The 18,453-nt window shown below is 44.6% G+C and overlaps 1 protein-coding gene and 1 long non-coding RNA gene across 13 annotated transcripts in view; one reads left to right on the forward strand and one right to left on the reverse strand.

Annotated features, from left to right (window-relative positions):
• Nucleotides 1-18,453, reverse strand: part of LOC133273918 (uncharacterized) — a 376,828-nt gene that overhangs the window by 153,526 nt on the left and 204,849 nt on the right. The gene's annotated exons all lie outside the window — the stretch shown is intronic.
• Nucleotides 1-18,453, forward strand: part of KTN1 (kinectin 1) — a 113,620-nt gene that overhangs the window by 41,092 nt on the left and 54,075 nt on the right. For 11 of the 12 annotated variants that reach the window (XM_061462587.1, XM_061462589.1, XM_061462586.1 and 8 more), the window contains 3 exons: nucleotides 10,183-10,734; nucleotides 12,283-12,420; nucleotides 14,812-14,979. In XM_061462587.1, the coding sequence (XP_061318571.1) occupies nucleotides 10,212-10,734; nucleotides 12,283-12,420; nucleotides 14,812-14,979 (829 nt within the window). In that variant the 5' untranslated portion in view covers nucleotides 10,183-10,211. The remainder of the gene's footprint in view (nucleotides 1-10,182; nucleotides 10,735-12,282; nucleotides 12,421-14,811; nucleotides 14,980-18,453) is intronic. The other variant, XM_061462592.1, reaches the window with a different exon arrangement.

Here is an 18,453-nt window from a genome sequence, read left to right on the forward strand (position 1 = left end):
CAGACAGCTAATTGGCATAACAAAACGGGCATGGCTTGATTCTTACCTCCCAATCTGATGCTGGGCACAAACAGATTTCAGGTGTGGTTGTGCATGTTTAATGCTTGTCTGGCTGACCTGAGAGTCGGGGCTTAAATCTGTACCTGGCTTCTGTTGCTGGATGGGTTCATGTTGCTGGAGACTCCTTGGTGCTCAAGAACCACACAGTGTGGAACTGCTGCTCAGATTGGTATTCTGAATTCAGCTTTGGCCATTAATCTGCTAGATTTGTCTCTTATTTTTTGTATGCAACCCTGCATTAATATGGCTATAGCAAACCCCTAAGTTCTAGCATTGCCTGCAAAGCTAGAACTAATGAATTAATGTTGGGTTTATTGCAATGTGGTGTTCCTTGGGCAAACCTGCAAAAGCTGTGCATTGCAATGCAGCTGGGCAACCCTGGGGTGAGGAGCTGTAGGGTGGTTTTTTTAATCCAGTTATGTTCAGACTATTAGAAATGTGAACTTAATTCTTTTCTAGAGCATGGCTAAAACGTACAGCTGCCTGGCTGGCTGGGTTTGCTGGTTCTGTCTAGATGGCTGCTTTGGAGAAGAGAGATGTAACTGCTGCCTGGCTACAGAGGCAATGATTCTCTGAGGGGCTGTACTTTTGCTTTGCCTTACCATTGACAGTTTTTTTGTGCTGGTGCCTTTGTGTGGATACTCATGCTGCCTCTTTTGCTATTGAGCTATGCCTTCTGATGTAATGCACACCATGAAAAGTTAATAGATGGAACGAGGGATCTTCTGGCTGTTAGGAGCTGCTGTGTTGAGTGACCTTGGCTGCTATTGCTGCCTTGCTGCCTGCTTGGGATGTGAGCAAAACTGCAAGATGAGAAAATCGGTGTCTGTGTTCAACTTTTAGTTTAGATTTTGCTGCTTGTTAGTCTTTTATGAGAAAACGTAGTGAGCATTTTTCCCCTTGTATTTTGAGAAGCACTGTTTCCCAGTTCCCCACACACAGAAGTGTGTGGCCATGGAAAGGCAAACAACAGCTCTATTTCTGAGAGCAGAGAAAGGGGAAATGCTTGCCCAAAAGACCATGAGCTTGCTGTTTGGCTGTTTAAATACCTCTCAAATAGTTCATGATGGTGTGGGCAGAGCATGTGTGTATAGGAGCATGTGAAGGAAGGAGCTGGGGAAGCCTCAGGGGTGCCCTGGAAATAGTGACGGGGAGGTACAGACTTGATGAGTAATGCTGAGAGCTGTCTTGGGCACAGTCCACCCCTAGCCCTCTCCTGCTGGAAGAAGCAAGTCTTTGATCCTTGGCAGTCACTTTGGAGGAAGGTAGTGTAAAGATAACTTGTTGACTTCTGCCTTTGGAGAGCACAGATGTGCGTGTGTGTCTGTTAGAAGCTTGTGATGAGGTTTGTTGTTTTTTTTAATAGGGAAAACTTGCAGCTTCTGGAGGCTGGTGGGGCCAAGGATGCTTTCCTCTGACCCTGAGGTATGTCAAGTTATGTCCCAAATTGCATCCCCTCACAGATACTGCAAGAAACCAACTGCAAACAACCTTATGAAGTTTAACGATGACAAGTGCAGGGTCCTACACCTGGTTTGGAGCAATCCCAGGCCTAGCTACAGGTTGGGCAGAGAAGAGATTCAGAGCAGCCCTGTGGAGAAGGACTTGGGGGTGTTGGTTGATGAGAAAACGAACATGAGCCCGCTTCAGTGTGTGCTTGCAGCCCAGAAAGCCAACTGTATCCTGGGCCGCATCAAAAGGAGCGTGACCAGCAGGTCGAAGGAGGTGATCCTGCCCCTCTACTCTGCTCTTGTGAGACCTCACTTGGAGTATTGTGTGCAGTTCTGGTGTCCTCAACATAAAAAGGACATGGAACTGTTGGAACAAGTCCAGAGAAGGGCCATGAGGATGATCAGGGGACTGGAGCACCTCCCGTATGAAGACAGGCTGAGAAAGTTGGGGCTGTTGAGCCTGGAGAAGAGAAGGCTGCGTGTAGACCTCATAGCAGCCTTCCAGTATCTGAAGGGGGCCTATAGGGATGCTGGGGAGGGACTCTTCATTAGGGACTGTAGTGATAGGACCAGGGGTAATGGGTTAAAACTTAAACAGTGGAAGTTTAGATTGGATATAAGGAAGAAGTTCTTTCCTGTAAGGGTGGTGAGGCACTGGAATGGGTTGCCCAAGGAAGTTGTGAATGCTCCATCCCTGGTGGTGTTCAAGGCCAGGTTAAACAGGGCCTTGTGTGACATGGTGTCCCTGCCCATGGCAGGGGGGTTCGGACTAGATGATCTTAAGGTCCTTTCCAACCCTAACTATTCTATGATTCTATGAAATGTTTTGGCTTCCTAACACTTTTCAGACCTGAACAATATAAATCCATAGAATTGTTTAAGTCAGAAAGGGCCTTTTTAGATTGAGTCCAACCATTAATCTAACCTTGCCAAGTCCACCACTAAACCATGTCCATAAGTGCCATGTCTTTTGAATACCTCCAGGGATGGTGACTCTACCACTTCCCTGGAACAACTTCCCTGTTCCAGTGCTTGACAACCCTTCCTGTGAAGACATTTTTCCTTATATCCCAACCTAAACCTCCCCTAGTGCAACTTGAGGCCATTTCCACTTGTCCTGTTGCTTCTTGCTTGGAAGATGAGACTGACCCCCACCTCACTACAACCTCCTTTCAGGTAGTTGTAGAGTGATAAGCTCTTCCTGAGCCTCCTTTTTCTCCAGACTAAACAACTAGTTCCCTCAGCTGCTCCTCATCTCACTGGTGCTCCAGAGCTGTCACCAGCTCTGCTGCCCTTCTTTAGACATGCTCCAGCACCTCAGTGTCTTGTAGTGGGTGTCCCAAACTGAAAACCCTATTTGAGGTGCAGCCTCACCAGTGCCAAGTGCAGGGAGATGATCAGTGCCCTTGTCCTGACCACGCTCTTTCTGGTATCTGTGTCTTAGCGCTCATGCTTTGGTGAACCATGTGGGTTGCTGGTGTGACAGCATCAGCACAGTTTTGGGTAAACTGCTGAGCAGGAGTGCAGAGCATGGCTTCCAAGCCCATTCCTCACTCTGTGCCAGCAATGGGTGTGCATGCTTTTATCTCTGGATAAATGTGAGGTTGCTCGTTCTACTTTCACTGGTGCTAATTCCAGCTCTGGGCTTTATCCTGCAGCCCAGGTAGTTTCAGGGCGTCAGCTGCCATATGATGAATCCCTGCCCTGTATTATCTTGTATGAACTTGCCTGGATGGCCAGGCTGCAGTGGAAACCTGCTCGTTCCTGGCAAACCCTTGCTTGGAGGTACCCAGGTGCTCACTGCTTGGACAGGGCAAGGTTGTCTGCCAGATAGTGGTGACAGTGTTGTGTAGCTGTATTGTGCTCCCGGCTTGTTCTTGGTGCTGCTGCTGCCTTTTGTCAGGGCTTGGTTATAAAGATGAATTAAAAAAGCCCTAAAAGTAAAAGCTTGAAGCAAAGCTACTCTTTTTGGGGAATTTAATAAATAGTGTGTCTGTGTTAACTAACATGAGGCAATGGAGAGCTAATAGAGCCCAACAGATGGTACAAACAGTGGCGTGGTTGGAATGGAAAATATTTACCTTGAGGGCATTTGAAGCACTGGGATTGTGCTCTGCAAGTGGCTTAATTGTATCAGTGTAATAAAGTGAAGAAGAGTGAGATTTATTGACAAGTCACCTGTTTGTAGCAGGTGTCCAGCACTGTTGGGCTTCGCTTGAGCAGGTCTTCTTCCCAGAGAAGAATAATACATGAATGGCTCAGTCTGTAGTTTCAAGTGTCTGCAGCTTGATTGTGTTGCTGCACAAATCGTGCTGTCAGGGCAAATACTCAAATGAAATAAACTTGGAGCTTGAACTGCTGTATATTATGCTTCCCCTTCAGCCTTAGGTTTGAAAGGACTTCTGTAAGCAGAGCATGGAAACATAGATATAAAAGCAGAGTTTAGAAATAATACAAAGAAATAGGTTAAATTCTGCCCTGGGGTCAAAACTGGCAGTGCCGTTTAGACCTTGAGCTTTTCTGGTGGTGCATACCTAGAAGCGCATCACCTCAAAGCTGTGAGAAGACTGTGATTTTACTGGTGGCTGTGCCTTTTTCCTTACATAAGTGGCAGATGAGCTTTATGCATAGTATCTTATTTTCCTGTCTTAAAAATGGTGTTAATATGTAGTCAGCTCTTTGCTGGTGTTCTCCAAGCAGTGGGTTTTGGGGAATGAGTAACCCTTGCATGGGAAAGTTAAGGAGGATGTTGAGCCATTGCAGGGGCTCCCTTGGCTCCCAGCGTTGGTCATCTGCTGAAGGCAGTGAAGTGTTAACAAATTTGGAGCGAGTCTGATGGACTGAAATCCCTGCTTGCTCGGACAGTTCAGCTTTCACTCTTTGCCTCTTGGTGTCACAGAAGCTCTGCTGTCTTTTGTGTCTTATCTTGGGGTGTAAAGAACACATCTCTTTTATTCCCCCCCCCTTTTCTCTTCTCAGTGACACATAGGGCTGCTTAAAAAAAGCCCAAAAAAACCAGAGCCAGGCTTAAGTCTGAGTCTGGTTCTTTTCCTTATACTATAGCAATGCTGATGTTAAATGACCTGTTAATTCTGGTAGCCTTCTTTCCTAGAGCTTGAGGCCGCAGTGCTTTGGTTAGTTAATTCTCATGTGCGAAGAACAGAGAGGTGGTTGCTTCCAGTGTATGGATGTGGAATAGGCATAGAGTGGCTAAACATCTTGTTTAATTTTGTTTTGCCTGTGGCAGATCTGGTTGTTGCTGGGCGTTCTTTCCCAAAGAGCTCTGGGGGAAGATGGGCTTGGAGTGAAGCTGTTTTCAAGAGGATCCTGATCCCCTTTGCTGCTGGCTGAGATGGAGCATGTTGCTAACTGTGTGCAGATTAAGGAAAAAAAAATAGTGCAATCTACTTGAAGAATTGGTTGAATACAGATACTCCTCTGCAGAGACTTCTTGTGGTGTTCATGCTGACTGTTGAATGTGAAGACCTTTAGTCTGCTTGCCAGCTTGAGAAAATCCCAGGGAAAGCACCACAATTAAAAGAGGCCGTTGTTTTAGCTAAATCATATGTGGTATCCCATAAACTGCTTAGTATTAAAAATAAGAATCACCTTTGTACCTATATTCCTCTCCACTATTAGTTTTCTAAGAGGCACAAATCCCTGGCAATTATGTGCATCTTGGGACCTAAGCATGTATAGACGCTGTGCTTCTGATGTGCTGGGGCTAAGCTGTGAGTGACTCATTAGCCAGATGGAGCTGTAATTTATTTCTGTCTTCTCAAGTAAGCTAATCCTCTGGATGCAAACTGAATGGCTATCCTGTGAAATGTGGTATCTGTGCAGGATGAAACTTGAGATTTAAATACAGAAAGCAAAGGGTGTGTTGCTAAATCCGTTGCAGTGTTAAAGAGCCGAGGAAGTCGGGTGCAGGCACTGATACTGCACAGGAGTTCAGAAATTATAATTTTCTGTGGTGTGCGCCCTGTTTAAGGGAACAAAAGTGCAATTCTTTTGTTCAACCAGGGATGGGAACAGTAACAGAGTCTGTGCAGGCAGGGACAGATGTGGTTTGTTCCCCTTTTGCAGAATGACTAAAGGGATGTTGTGAGTTCTTGAGTTTATGAACAAGACTGGAAGGTGTTTGTAAGTGGGGAGCCTGGCACGGGTGCTGGGCAGCTGGGATGTAAGAAATGTGCCTGGTAAATATCAGGTTAAATATCAAATACAGATAGATGAAAGGTGAGTGTTTAACCAAATACCTTGAAATTTAAGTGTAGCCAAAGTGGCCATGTCTCTTGTCAGCAGCTGCAGGGGGGTGTGTATGTGCTATTTCTACTGGGTGTGCCTTGCCTGGGGATTGCAGCTTTGAGTGGGTAGAGAGCTGATGCAGCCACCCTGGAAAGTTGTCCAAGGGAGGGCTGCGAGTGATAAAAGTCCCCTTGCAGCACTTCTAGCTGGGAGGAATAATACTTTTGTGAGGGTATTTCCTGTTTCCAGAGCTAACAGGAATGGGAGGTATGGTAAAACTAAGTCCTGAGGAGCAGTTAAGCTGGTGTGTGAAGGTATATTAATGCAGTGTTCACCTTTTTCTTGGTTTATTATTTTATTATTCTCTTTCTTCTTGTATGGCATGGGATTTTTTCCCCCTATAGATTGGTTATGTATTTTGTCTAGATGGCTTGTCTGTGTAATAGGGAAGTATAAATGGTGAAACTTCTAGTAATTATAGATTGTTTGAGGACAACTGGAAACTCCGTGTGAGCCACAAAGGAGTTTTGTGTGGCAAGAATGCTGCTTCATGAAGATGTCATCTTGTCATCTTGTGGAAGCCAGCAGCTATGGTATCCTTCTAGAAGTGATTTTTAAGTGTCCTTGCACATGCCGGGCTGAGGTGGAAATTAGTGTGTTGCCAGGAGAGCTTGTTTGTTTTTCTTTGGTGTGCTAATCAATTTTAGTTAAATCCTGAGGCTTTTACTTGGTTTTATTTCATATTTTTTTAACACTCCTTCTGTGTTGTTGTGGTTTAAGCCCAGCTGGTAACTCGGAACCATGCAGCCTCTTGTTCATTCTCCCACCCTGCAAAACCTGATGGGATCGATCTCATTCGGGGTTGTCATGCTGTAGGCTGGTCTTAAACCATGACACATGTGAAAGGCTGGATTTGTGTATGTGAAATTCCCTGTTGGACTGAAGAGATCAAATCTGCATGCATCTGACCACAATGTTTGGGATGGAAGCGTTCATTTGGCTCATGGTATGCTTTTCCCTGGTGACTGAGAGGAGGACAGGGGTGGTAATTGAGTCTGTAGAGCTTCTGAAACTCATCACTGCAATGCTGTGCTTTGGATCTGGCATAGGGTGGAAATAGGGGAAGTGGAGGGAGGGGAGAGCAGGGCGGTGGACAGAGGCTTGGCAGAACTTGTGTTGCTCAGCCAGCTCTGAGATCAGACTTCATTGAGTCCAGTAAGTATTCCCTGCTCAGACTAGCTCTTACAATTATGTATTGATGGATCCTCTTGAAGCTGCTGAAGCTTTTAAATCTGTCTAGCCTCTCTTGTCTCAAAGCAGCAGTAATTTTCTGCTTATACTTAGTCCTGCCTTGATGACCATCCAGCCTCCTGACACTTGATGTCTCGAACCTTTACAACGTGTTTTGCTGAGTGTGTGATTTGACCTGAGCATCTGGTGTCAGGTGCTGGGAAATGTGTAGGGATGGATGGCTGCAGGGTGTGATCATCCTGTCTTGGCTGAATGCATGTATGGACAGCTGTGTGTGTACCAGCAAGGAAGAAGTGGGCTGTTCAGGGCTCTTTGTGTTTAGATATTGTAATTGTTGCAGTAATGTATTGTAATGATCAACTTAATTACACTTGTGAAAAATCTGCTTAATTAAATATTTACTTTAGGGATTTGCTGCAAGCAATCAATATTGACTTTGGCTGAGACAAATTTTCAAGATCTGCTTCCTTCAAGAGATGACTAGTATTAGATCACTTAGTGCCGGAAGCTGGCTTTATCAAGTAGCTGTAACTAATAATTTTGAAAGCTCCAGCTTAGTTTTGAGCATCTGTGCTTTTTCTCCCCAGAAGACAAGCTTTTCCTCCCATTCCTCTCAGCCTTTCTGAAACTTTGTGCTGGGTGTAATTCCAGACCCAAGCCTTTTCAGTGAGCTGTGTGCACACAGAAAATAAATACAAACTAGGAGGAGACCTAATGTTAAGACAGCTGATGAATAATTAGTGTATTGAAATGTTAGTCTCTTATTTGGATAACTGAACAGCCAAATTAGAGTTCCCAATCCTTGCTTTCTCTGCTGCTCAATGCACTGTACAAATAAATTATCACAGGAACTCCATTGTTAAATAGCTACAGCCAGGCTCCAAACAAACTCTCGCCAGTGTGGCAGGGTGGCAAGCTAATTTATGATAGCAGCTTTCAGCATAGCCAGGAGTTGAGGTGAAACAACCTTAAAGATAGTACTGTCAGCTTTTTAAACATTAATGCTCTGTCTGCACAGAAGCAAGGAGAGCCTGTCTTCTCCATGCACCATGCAACTCCTACATGAACCTTATTCTCTGTGCCCTCAATAGGTACATCTTTTTATAAGCGGCAGTGGAAACACCCAAGCGATATTGCTTTAAGGTGTGAGGCAGTTTTTGCTACCTTTTTATGGGTCATCTCACATGTGTAAGCTGGTGTGAAGCTCTTATCCTCGAGTTGGTTGAGGAGAAGAAGGGCAGACTGATGTAACTGTGCCTGGTGTCACTACCAGTAGAAGCTTCCCCATGTCTTCTTGAGGACCTTTGGTGTGTTGAAGGATGCTGTGTTTGGGCAGTAGTTCCACAGAAGATGACAAAGATGAGGGGGAGGGGGGAGAGGGCCTTAGATCCGTTGTTTGTTCACAAGAGAATGGTTCTCCCAAGGGACAGTTGAGTCTTCTACCCGTGTAGAGAAAGATGTAGTTGAAGCACATGCTTTCCGTGGTGGTTTTTAAACTCAATTAGTAAATCAGGAATTGCAGTTGCTTAATTAGTATCATAGAACAGTTTGGTTTGGAAGGGCCCTTAAAAATCACCTAGTTCCACCCCCTCTGCCATGGGCAGGGGCACCTTCTACTAGAGCAGGTTGCTCCAAGCCCTGTCCAGCCTGGCCTTGAACACTGCCAGGGATGGGGCAGCCACAGCTTCCTCTGGGCACCCTGTGCCAGCACCTCAGCACCTTCACAGGGAAGAACTTCTTCCTAATATCCCGTCTAAATCTGCCATCTGTCAGTTTAAAGCCATTCCCCCTTGTCCTGTCCCTACAGGCACTTGTCAAAAGCCCCTCTCCAGATTTCTTGTTTTGGCCCCTTTAGGCACTGGAAGCTGCTGTAAGGTCTCCCCAGAGCCTTCTCTTCTCCAGGCTGACCAAGCCTAGCTCCCTCAGCCTGTTTCCATAGGAAAAGTGTTCCAGCCCTCTAAGTATCTTTGGTCTCCTCTGGAATTGTCCCAGTAGGTCCATGCCGCTATTATGTTGGGAATCCCAGTAATGTAGATATGGTCTCATGAGAGCAGAGTAGAGAGGGAGAATACCTTCCTTCAACCCGCCAGCCATGCTGCTGGTGATGCAGCCCATGACGCAGTTGGTTTCTGGGCTGCAAGCACACTCCTGAGTCATGTAGAGCTTCTCATCAGCCAGCACCCCCAAGTGCTCCGCAGGGCTGTTCTCAGAGTTTTGATTGTGGCTTTTTTTTAATGGTTGGTGCTGTCTTCCTACCCCTCTTTGGAACAAACAGTTTAGAGATAATTTGGATTTTTCCTGTGAAAGTCCAGGTCTGTTTGTAGTGATCAGTTGTGAAATGGGAAAATCTGGCTTGTCTTGGCCCCAAAGTTACCGTTTTGTCTTCATTTGGGCTTTTTTTAAACTCTGTGGTAACTGCTTTAAAAAAGAAAAAGTTTAAGCTATAGGTAGTGTTTTCAGCAGATTACCCTACACTCATCTGGTCTCTTGGTACCCAGAAGTCATACGCTGTTACATGTGCAAAATAAGTAACAGAGCTTCCTGTTTCCCTATAAATGGGTGGATATTTCATGAGTTTAAAGCTGTTTTTTAGACTTCAAAAAGCAGGTTTGAAAATACCTGTTTTTTCTGTGGTTGACTAAAATTTAGGGCTCTTTCCCTTTTCCCTCTTATTCTACTTCTGAAGCTGTCATAAATCTGGGAACAAAAGGAAGCTGAAATTAAACTCTCACTTGCCAAGATAAAAGTCTTAATTCATTATGTTTGATTTATAGCAAGAAAAAAAAAGTGTTTCTTTGTATGTACTGGCCCTTATTTCAGAGCCTCAGAAAGTGCTGTCTCATTTCTGAAATCAAAAGCTTTAACTTCCTGAAATTCACTTGGGAAGGAAGAATGAGGAAGGTGAATAAAAGTAAGGTAAGAGGAGAACTGTTTTCTTCCAAGACCTGCAGTCTTGCAAACTGTAGTTCCTTCCTATCCAGGCTAGCAATTTTGAGGGAAATGGTAAATGATTACAGAAGTTGTTCCATGATATGGTTTGGTAATTTTATTAAAGGCTATTTTAAGGCCTCTCTAAAACAATGAGGGAGCTTTTTTTTGTTACTGTAATTGATGGAGGAAATAATATTGAGGGGAAAACCTGTTCAAAACCTAATTTTTCTTTTTTTTATAGGATTTTTAATATAGCAGCGCAAAAGCAAAATGGAGTTCTACGAGTCTACCTACTTTATCATCCTCATTCCTTCTGTGGTTATTACAGTCATCTTCCTCTTCTTCTGGCTTTTCATGAAAGAAACTTTATATGATGAAGTCCTTGCAAAACAGAAAAGGGACCTAAAGTTTCCACCTACCAAGACTGATAAAAAGAAAATGGAGAAGAAGAAGAACAAGAAGAAAGAAGCTCAGAATGGGAACATCCATGAATCTGACTCCGAAAGTACACCTCGGGACTTTAAGCTCTCTGATGCCCTGAGTACAGATGAAGAGCACATCACTCCTGCTCCCTTGAGCATGACTGAAGCATCTACTGGCATTAGAGAACGGAAGAAGAAGGAGAAGAAGCATAAGGCTGTTCAAGATGATCACATAACTAAGGAGTCGGAAGGATCCAAGTCTTCAGGCAAGAAAGTAGATCCAGTCCCTGTTACAAAACAGCCCACTCCACCATCTGAATCTGCAGCATCTAAGAAGAAGCCTGGGCAGAAGAAGCAGAAAAATGGAATGGGTATCTGATGTTGCATATGCTTCTTGCACAGAACGCCAAAACTGTGTTCTGCTTTTTGCAAGGCCACAGAGCATCTCTCACAACTGTTCTGCCTGATGTCTACAGGGCATAGGCTCACTTCTAACCTTTTCCTTTTTACAAGCTATGCTTTTTTTCCCTGTTTTTCATCTGGCAGCAATGTTCTGGTTTTCCCCCTCCTGTCCTTACTTTCTTCTGTTAAAGATTGTTGAGTGGAACAGAGTAGGTCATATCTCTGCTGTCAAAATTTTGATTATGTGAAATTAGATGCATGCATGGTAATGTCAAGGTATGGGAAAGTGGAGTCCTAAGAGTGGCTGCTCTGATAAGGAAACACATCTAGAGAAACTCCATTGCAGACTGTGCAAAATAAATGACTGTTTAAGTGCAGACTTAATGTACAAAGAGGTGTTTGGTGGCTGATTCATGGAAAGAAACACAGCTGCTTCCCACCTGCTGCACCTCTATAACTGAATGGAACTAATGCTGAAACTGGTCTAGCCATTGTAACTGAAACGTCCAACCTAGAATAGACCAAAGCCTGCAGTCAGAATTGCCTGTGACTATCTTGACCATATCCTCAGCAGAAGCTGACATGTCTCAGTGTAAATTTAGGAGTTAAAAATGAATAAAAATACCCAGTTTCAAAAATAAATCAAAGCTGAGGTGTTTGCACATCACCCTTTTGAGGTGCAGGCGTAACAGGTTTGTTACAGGGAGTGAGGTTAAAAGAAGGACATTGCTGCTTGATGTGGTGGATTTTTTTCTTTTTCTGAAAAAAAAAAAAGACATCCAAAACCAAAAAGGAGAAAAAAGACCCACCCACTACCACCAAAAAAAAGTATCAAATCTCATTTGTGGGTCTTCTCTTGAAAAATCTCTGTGGCATGGTTAAAATGTGGTCTGCAAGCGCTGTTCTGAGGGCAGCCACAACTAACTCTTACCCTTGATTACAGGAGCTAACACCATAACCCTGAACTGTGTGTGTCTGCTCTGACAAGATTATTATATAGCACAGGCTGTCCAAAAAGATAAGAGTTGTTTCTAGTGAGAATTTTTTCTAAAAAGAACAGTTCCCTTATGTGAAACACTTATTTTCTGCTTCTCACAGTCCCAGTAGCTGTTGGGGGTGTGTGTTTAAAGTGCCCAAGTGGATTCATTCCGGGGAGAAAAGTACTTCTTTCAAATAAACTAATATGGGTAATGTGCTGTCTGCTCTGTCACAGTAAAACCTGGATTGGATTTGTAAAACTTCCTCGTGCTGCTGTATGTTCTGCTTGTAGATAAGATTCAATTCTGTCAAAACACTAGGTGCTGTGGCTCTTGACTCTGCTGAAGTTTTCTATTGCTTTGGGGTTTCATCTGATATGGGAAGTGTATGTGTGTACGTATGTATGGATAACTTCATGTTCTGATTTAAAAATGAGTGTTTTTTCTGGGAGTGGACTTTGTGGCTATTCCAGACTTACTGATTTAAAAGTAATGATGAGAATATACAGAAGAGTATATTGTCTTAATTATCTGTTACAGATGATCAAGATACTAAGACTGATTCTGTTGTATCTCCTGCCAAAAAACAAGACCCAGTGCTGCTCCATCAAGAGATAAAGCAAGAAAATGTACCTGGAAGGAAGAAAGTCTCTGCAAAGAAGCAGAAAGTTGATAATGGTGAGAATACAGGCTTGGTTCAGATAAAGCTAACAAGCCTTTTTGCTATCCATACTTCAGTTTCTCTTGCTTTGGAAAAGAAACCCACAGAATAACACTTTTAATTTGAAAAAGCAGGAATTCCAGGTAGGAGAGATTGCTCAGCCTGAGGTACTGTTCAATTTTATGAACATCTGGTACCACTGAACATGGGATGATGCCATGAACCTTTCTGAGCTCTTTTGGATTCAAACATTTGTGCTTGAATTGAGGAGTAATGTGTTGACTTACAGCATAACCTGAGCAGGCTCCAAGTTGCTCGAATTAAGGCATATCTGGAACTGCTGCAGTTTCTACAATATTGCAGGTTTTTTTTTTTTTTTTAGCCAGTTGCTTTGACCATGTTCTTCTCTCATTGTCCTTTTGTTAGTTGATTCTCCAGCATAAACTGTTTGTCTTTGCTGTCAAGGCCTTTACTGTTCGTCATCCCTCGTTTTCTGCCAAGATGCTGTTTCTTGTCTCCTCTTGGCTCAGTGTGCCTTTGTGTTTGGTTTGTTTTTTGTTTTTTTTTTTTTTTACAATTAGTGCTGTTCTCCCTGTAGCTTTTGGGAAGACAGTGACCATTAAGTTCTGAGGCCACCTTGTTAGCTTCTCAAAACTCTTCTCTGCTGGGACAGCTATGAAGAACTTGGCAGCTGGTGGACTGCTCCTTGAATACACACTGTTGACCAGTTTTCTTTATGCTTTGGGCAGGTTATCAGTCCAACTCAGTAGTGGGCCCTAGTCAGACTAGGGTAAGGTTCCCAGTAGTGCAGGGTTCCTGTATTTTGTAGCAACTGGAAAGCTTTCAAATTATTCCTGGAAAAAACTTACTGATGGGGAACCTATGATGTGATTGTCCTTTATGGATGTTCTTATGCTTTTCCTGATGCATCCATTGCTCTTTGTGGGGCATTTCATGCACCACAAACTTGTCTGTATATGACAAGTAAGTGTCAGTACCAGTTCAGCCAGCATTAAAGCTAAGCTGTCAGTGCTACATGGGAATATCTCATGCATTATTTGAATGCTGGCTGTTTTCTTTTAAAGCTGCCTATCCAAAATGACAGAGCAAAAATTAGCAGTGGTAAGAATTCAGGTTAACCAAGAAGGTACTATGAGAATCTCAGATGTTACTGACACTGCCAAATGCCTCATTGATATTATAAATAGATTTTGAAAGGAGGGGGGAGTTAATAAGGAGAGGAAGGGAAAAGGTGAGGATGGTAAATGGGTTAGGTGGTAGATATTTCTGCTAGCGATCTCACTTCTGAGCTTGCATTGTACCTGCAGGTGTTTGCTGGCTGCTTAAGTAGGAAAGCTCTAACAGGTGACACAAAAAGTCCATCTGGCCTATTCTGTTCCTTAGCAGCAGCCAGAACATGAAAGTGTTTTATAACTGGTACTCTGGCAGCCAGGAATGCATATCTTTCTTGCAGTGATGCCTGAAACTTTGCATCCCACCCAATTCATTCTCTCTCTGGTCTGCTGTGTGGCATCTGTTGTTCATCAGCTTTTCAGTCTGGGCTGGCTGGGTCTGAGTTTTCTGCTGTAGTACGGCTCTGTGTATAACATCTTGCATACTTCAGGCAGTGTGACCAGCAGCCCAGGAGCTGGGCAAACAGCAAATCCAACTCTCCTGGCCATATCTGTTGTCCCTGGTTTTCCTGTCTGCTCCCCTGCTTTTGTTTCAGCAGCGCAGGCTGTAAAGTTGTTTGGAAAGAGGCTGATCCTCACTACATTTATACAGTGCTGTGTGAATGGAGACCAGAGGTTGGTCAGTACCTCTGGGTACCTCTCTAAATATTAATGATGTCTAAAGTCTGCTCTAACAGATGATACCTTCATTAAGTATAGTTCAGTTAGCATGTGAAAAGCTTGATTACTGTCCCTACTGCATATTTTGCTGGAATGGTTTAGTTCACAGGTGATGTAATCCGAGTGAAAATGCTGGCAGTATGGTACCAGCCTTTAACAGAATAGGGACAAAATACTTGACTTTACTAACGCTTCAGGGATGTGGAATGATTTCATACACAGCCACAAGTAAACCAGTCTTGATGCTCTATGCAACTTTTTCTCATTAGAGTGAAATGGAAGTCAAACTGTAAAGGGTCTTCTCTGCTACTTGTTAAAAAGCTAAAAGGCAGCTTTGGAAATAGGAATTTAATTGAAGCTATTAAATTGCTTTGCATTAGAGACCTTTATTTAATTAACTTACCTGAATGAGTTAAGAAATAAAAAACATAACTATTGAGGTTAATAATCCAATGCTTTAATCCAACTCTCTCTAATGTGTTGTGCATTTTTTCTAAAAATGCTGATGTTAATTATTACAAACCTTTAACCTGTCCTGTGGACTTTTGATTATAGTTCTAGTGGATGAACCTCTTATTCAAGCAACTACTTATATTCCATTGATGGATAATTCCGATGCTGGCCCTTTGGAAAAGCGAGAAGGGGTTGAAGTAGCAAAACAAAATGTGAATGAGGGGAACCAAAAGAGCAGTGGCAAGAAACTGAAGAATGAAACAGATAAAGGTAAGAAACTGATAATGCAGTCTTTCTGGCATAGCCTGCTTGTGAACCTGAAGAGGGAAAACATGCTGTGTATGTGCGAAAGGGAAACCTCTTATCTACTGGGAAGAAATGATTTGAAGAAAACGTTTGTGGCTGCAGGACACTATTTGTTCTTGTCTGTGCTCATTTCTCCCCTGTCTTCGGCACTCTTGAAAGGGCTTTGTGCCATCTGAATCCTTTTAATGATGATTGTAGGCTTTTGTGTCCTCACAGTAAGCAAATGGGTGATTGCAGACCACACAGATGCATGTGAGGTAGTTTTACAGTAGATGGTTCAGGCATAGCTAAGGGATGGACTCTAAACCAAGAGCTTTCAGTACAGGCTGTTGGAGTCTGCCTGAGACTTGGAGTGCAGGCTATATGCTCTGGGGCTGTTCATAGAATAATTAGGGTTGGAAAGGACCTTAAGATCATCTAGTTGCAACCCCCCTGCCATGGGCAGGGACACCTTATGCTAAATCATATCACCCAAGGCCTCGTCCAGCCTGGTCTTGAACACTGCCAGGGATGGAGCATCACACTCTCTGGGCAACCTGTTCAAGTGCCTCACCCCCCTAATGGGAAAGAATTTCCTCCTTATATCTAATCTAAATTTCCCCTGTTTAAGTTTTAACCCGTTACCCCTTGTCCTATCACTACAGTCCCTAATGAAGAGTCCCTCTCCAGCATCCCTATAGGCCCCCTTCAGATACTGGAAGGCTGCTATGAGGTCTCCACACAGCCTTCTCTTCTCCAGGCTCAACAGCCCCAACTTCCTCGGCCCGTCTTCATATGGGAGGTGCTCCAGTCCCCTGATCATCCTTGTGGCCCTTCTCTAAACTTGTTCCAACAGTTCCATGTCCTTTTTATGTTGAGGACACCAGAACTGCACACGATATTCCAAGTGAGGTCTCACAAGAGCAGAGTAGAGGGGCAGGATCACCTCCTTCGACCTGCTGGTCACGCTCCTTTTAATGCAGCCCAGGATACAGTTGGCTATCTGGGCTGCAAGCACACACTGAAGCCAGCTCATGTTCATTTTCTCATCAGCCAACACCCCCAAGTCCTTCTCCACAGGGCTGCTCTGAATCTCTTCTCTGGCCAACCTGTAGCTGTACCTGGGATTGCTCCCACCCAGGTGCAGGACCTTGCACTTGGCATGCTTAAACCTCATGAGGTTGGCACCAGCCCACCTCACAAGAATGTCGAGGTCCCTCTGGATGGCATTCCTTCCCTCCAGGGTATCAACCGAACCACACAGCTTGGTGTCATTGGCAAACTTGCTGAGGGCGCACTCAATCCCACTGTCCATGTCAACGATGAAGATGTTGAACAAGACCGGTCCCAACACCGATCCCTGAGGGACACCACTCATTACTGGTCTCCAGCTGGACATTGAGCCATTGACCACAATTCTTTGTGTGCGGCCATCCAGCCAGTTCTTTATCCACCGAGTGGTCCATCCATCAAATTGATGTCTCTCCAATTTAGAGACAAGGATGTTGTGTGGGACAGTGTCGAACGCTTTACACAAGTCCAGGTAGATGGCATCAACTGCTCTACCCCTCTCCATCAGTTCTGTAGCCCCATCATAGAAGGCCACCAAATTGGTCAGGCAGGATTTCCCCTTAGTGAAGCCATGCTGGCTGTCACCAAGCACCTTGTTGATTTTCATGTGCCTTAGCATGCCTTCCAGGAGAATCTGCTCCAAGATTTTGCCAGACACAGAGGTGAGACTGACTGGTCTGTAATTCCCCGGGTCATCCATTTTCCCCTTCTTGAAAATGGGGGTTATATTTCCCTTTTTCCAGTCATCAGGAACTTCACCTGACTGCCATGATTTTTCAAATATGATGGCCAGTGGCTTAGGAACCTCATTTGCCAGCTCCTTCAGGACCTGCAGATGGATTTCATCAGGTCCCATGGACTTGTGCATGTTCAGATTTTTAAGATGGTCTCAAACCAGATCCTCTCCTACAGTGGACCCAAGGTCTTCATTCTCACAGTCCCTGCATCTGCCTTCCAAGACTTGGGTGGTATGGTCAGAGCCTTTGGCAGTGAAGACCGAGGCAAAGAAGTCATTCAGAACCTCAGCCTTCCCCAAATCCTGTGTAGCCAGCTCTTCTGAGAGCTTCCTGAGGGGGCCTATGTTCTCTGTAGTCTTTTTTATTTGCTATGTACCTGTAGAATCCCTTCCTGTTATCCTTAATACCCCTAGCCAAGTTTAATTCTAACTGGGCCTTAGCTTTCTTAACCTGGTCCCTAGCTTCCTGGACAACATCCCTGTACTCTTCCCAGGCTGCCTGTCCTTGCTTCCACCTTTTATAAGCCTCTTTTTTTCCTTTGAATTTTCCTCAGCAGCTCCTTATCCATCCAAGGAGGTCTCCTGGCCCTTGTGCCTTCCTTCTAGCTGGGATGCAACACTCCTGAGTTTGTAGCAGGTCATCCTTGAATATCAACCAACAGTCTTGGGCCCCCCTGCCCTCTAGGGCTGTATCCCATGGACCCTTCCTAAGCAGGTTCTTGAAGAGACCAAAGTCTGCTCTTTTGAACTCCAGGGCAGTGAGCTTGCTGCACGCTCTTCTCACTGTCCTGAGGATCTCAAATTCTAGCATCTCATGATCGCTGCATCCAAGGCTGCCCTGGAGAGTCACATTTCCAATGAGCCCTTCCCTGTTGGTGAGCATGAGGTCAAGCATGGCACCTCTCCTTCTTGGCTCCTCTATTACTTGCAGAAGTAAGTTGTCTTCCCCACAGTCGAGGAACCTCCTGGATTGCTTGTGCTGGGTTGTACTGTCCCTCCAGCAGATATCAGGATGGTTGAAGTCCCCCATGAGAACAAGGGCCTGTGAGCATGAGGCTTTTCCTATCTGTCTATGGAGTGCTTCATCCACAGGTTCTCCTTGATCAGGTGGTCTGTAACAGATCCCCACAGGAATGTCTTCCATAGCTATATTCCCTTTAACCCTGACCCACAAACTCTCTGTGGACTGCTCACCTGTCCCCAGGCAGAGTTCCATACTCCCCAGCCTATCCCTAACATAAAGGGCAACTCCCCCTCCACGCCTGCCAGGCCTGTCTTTCCTAAAGAGCCTGTAACCTTCCATTCCAACACTCCAGTCATAGGAGTCATCCCACCATGTTTCTGTGATGCTTGTTATATCATACTCCCGTAGATGTGCACACATCTCTAATTCCTCTTGTTTGTTCCCCATGCTATGGGCATTTGTATAGAGGCATCTGAGCCAAGCTACGAATGAAGCTGGCTCATTGGCTGGAGGGGCTGGGATATCTCTACATTGCTCTGAGCATTTATTATAGGTGCTGGCAACTGACTGGGTGTGTTGGGATGGAGTGATGCCCCCTTCCCCCAACACATCCAGTTTAAAGCCTCCTTGACTAGTCTGGCAAGCCTCTTACCAGAACTGCGCTCAGACCAGCTCCACCAGCCCCCAG

The sequence above is a fragment of the Pezoporus flaviventris genome, unplaced genomic scaffold (assembly GCF_033815535.1).
Source record: "Pezoporus flaviventris isolate CSIRO_AGI_PZ_B2104156 unplaced genomic scaffold, CSIRO_AGI_Pfla_v1 ptg000035l, whole genome shotgun sequence".
NCBI classification, from domain to species: Eukaryota; Metazoa; Chordata; class Aves; order Psittaciformes; family Psittacidae; genus Pezoporus; species Pezoporus flaviventris.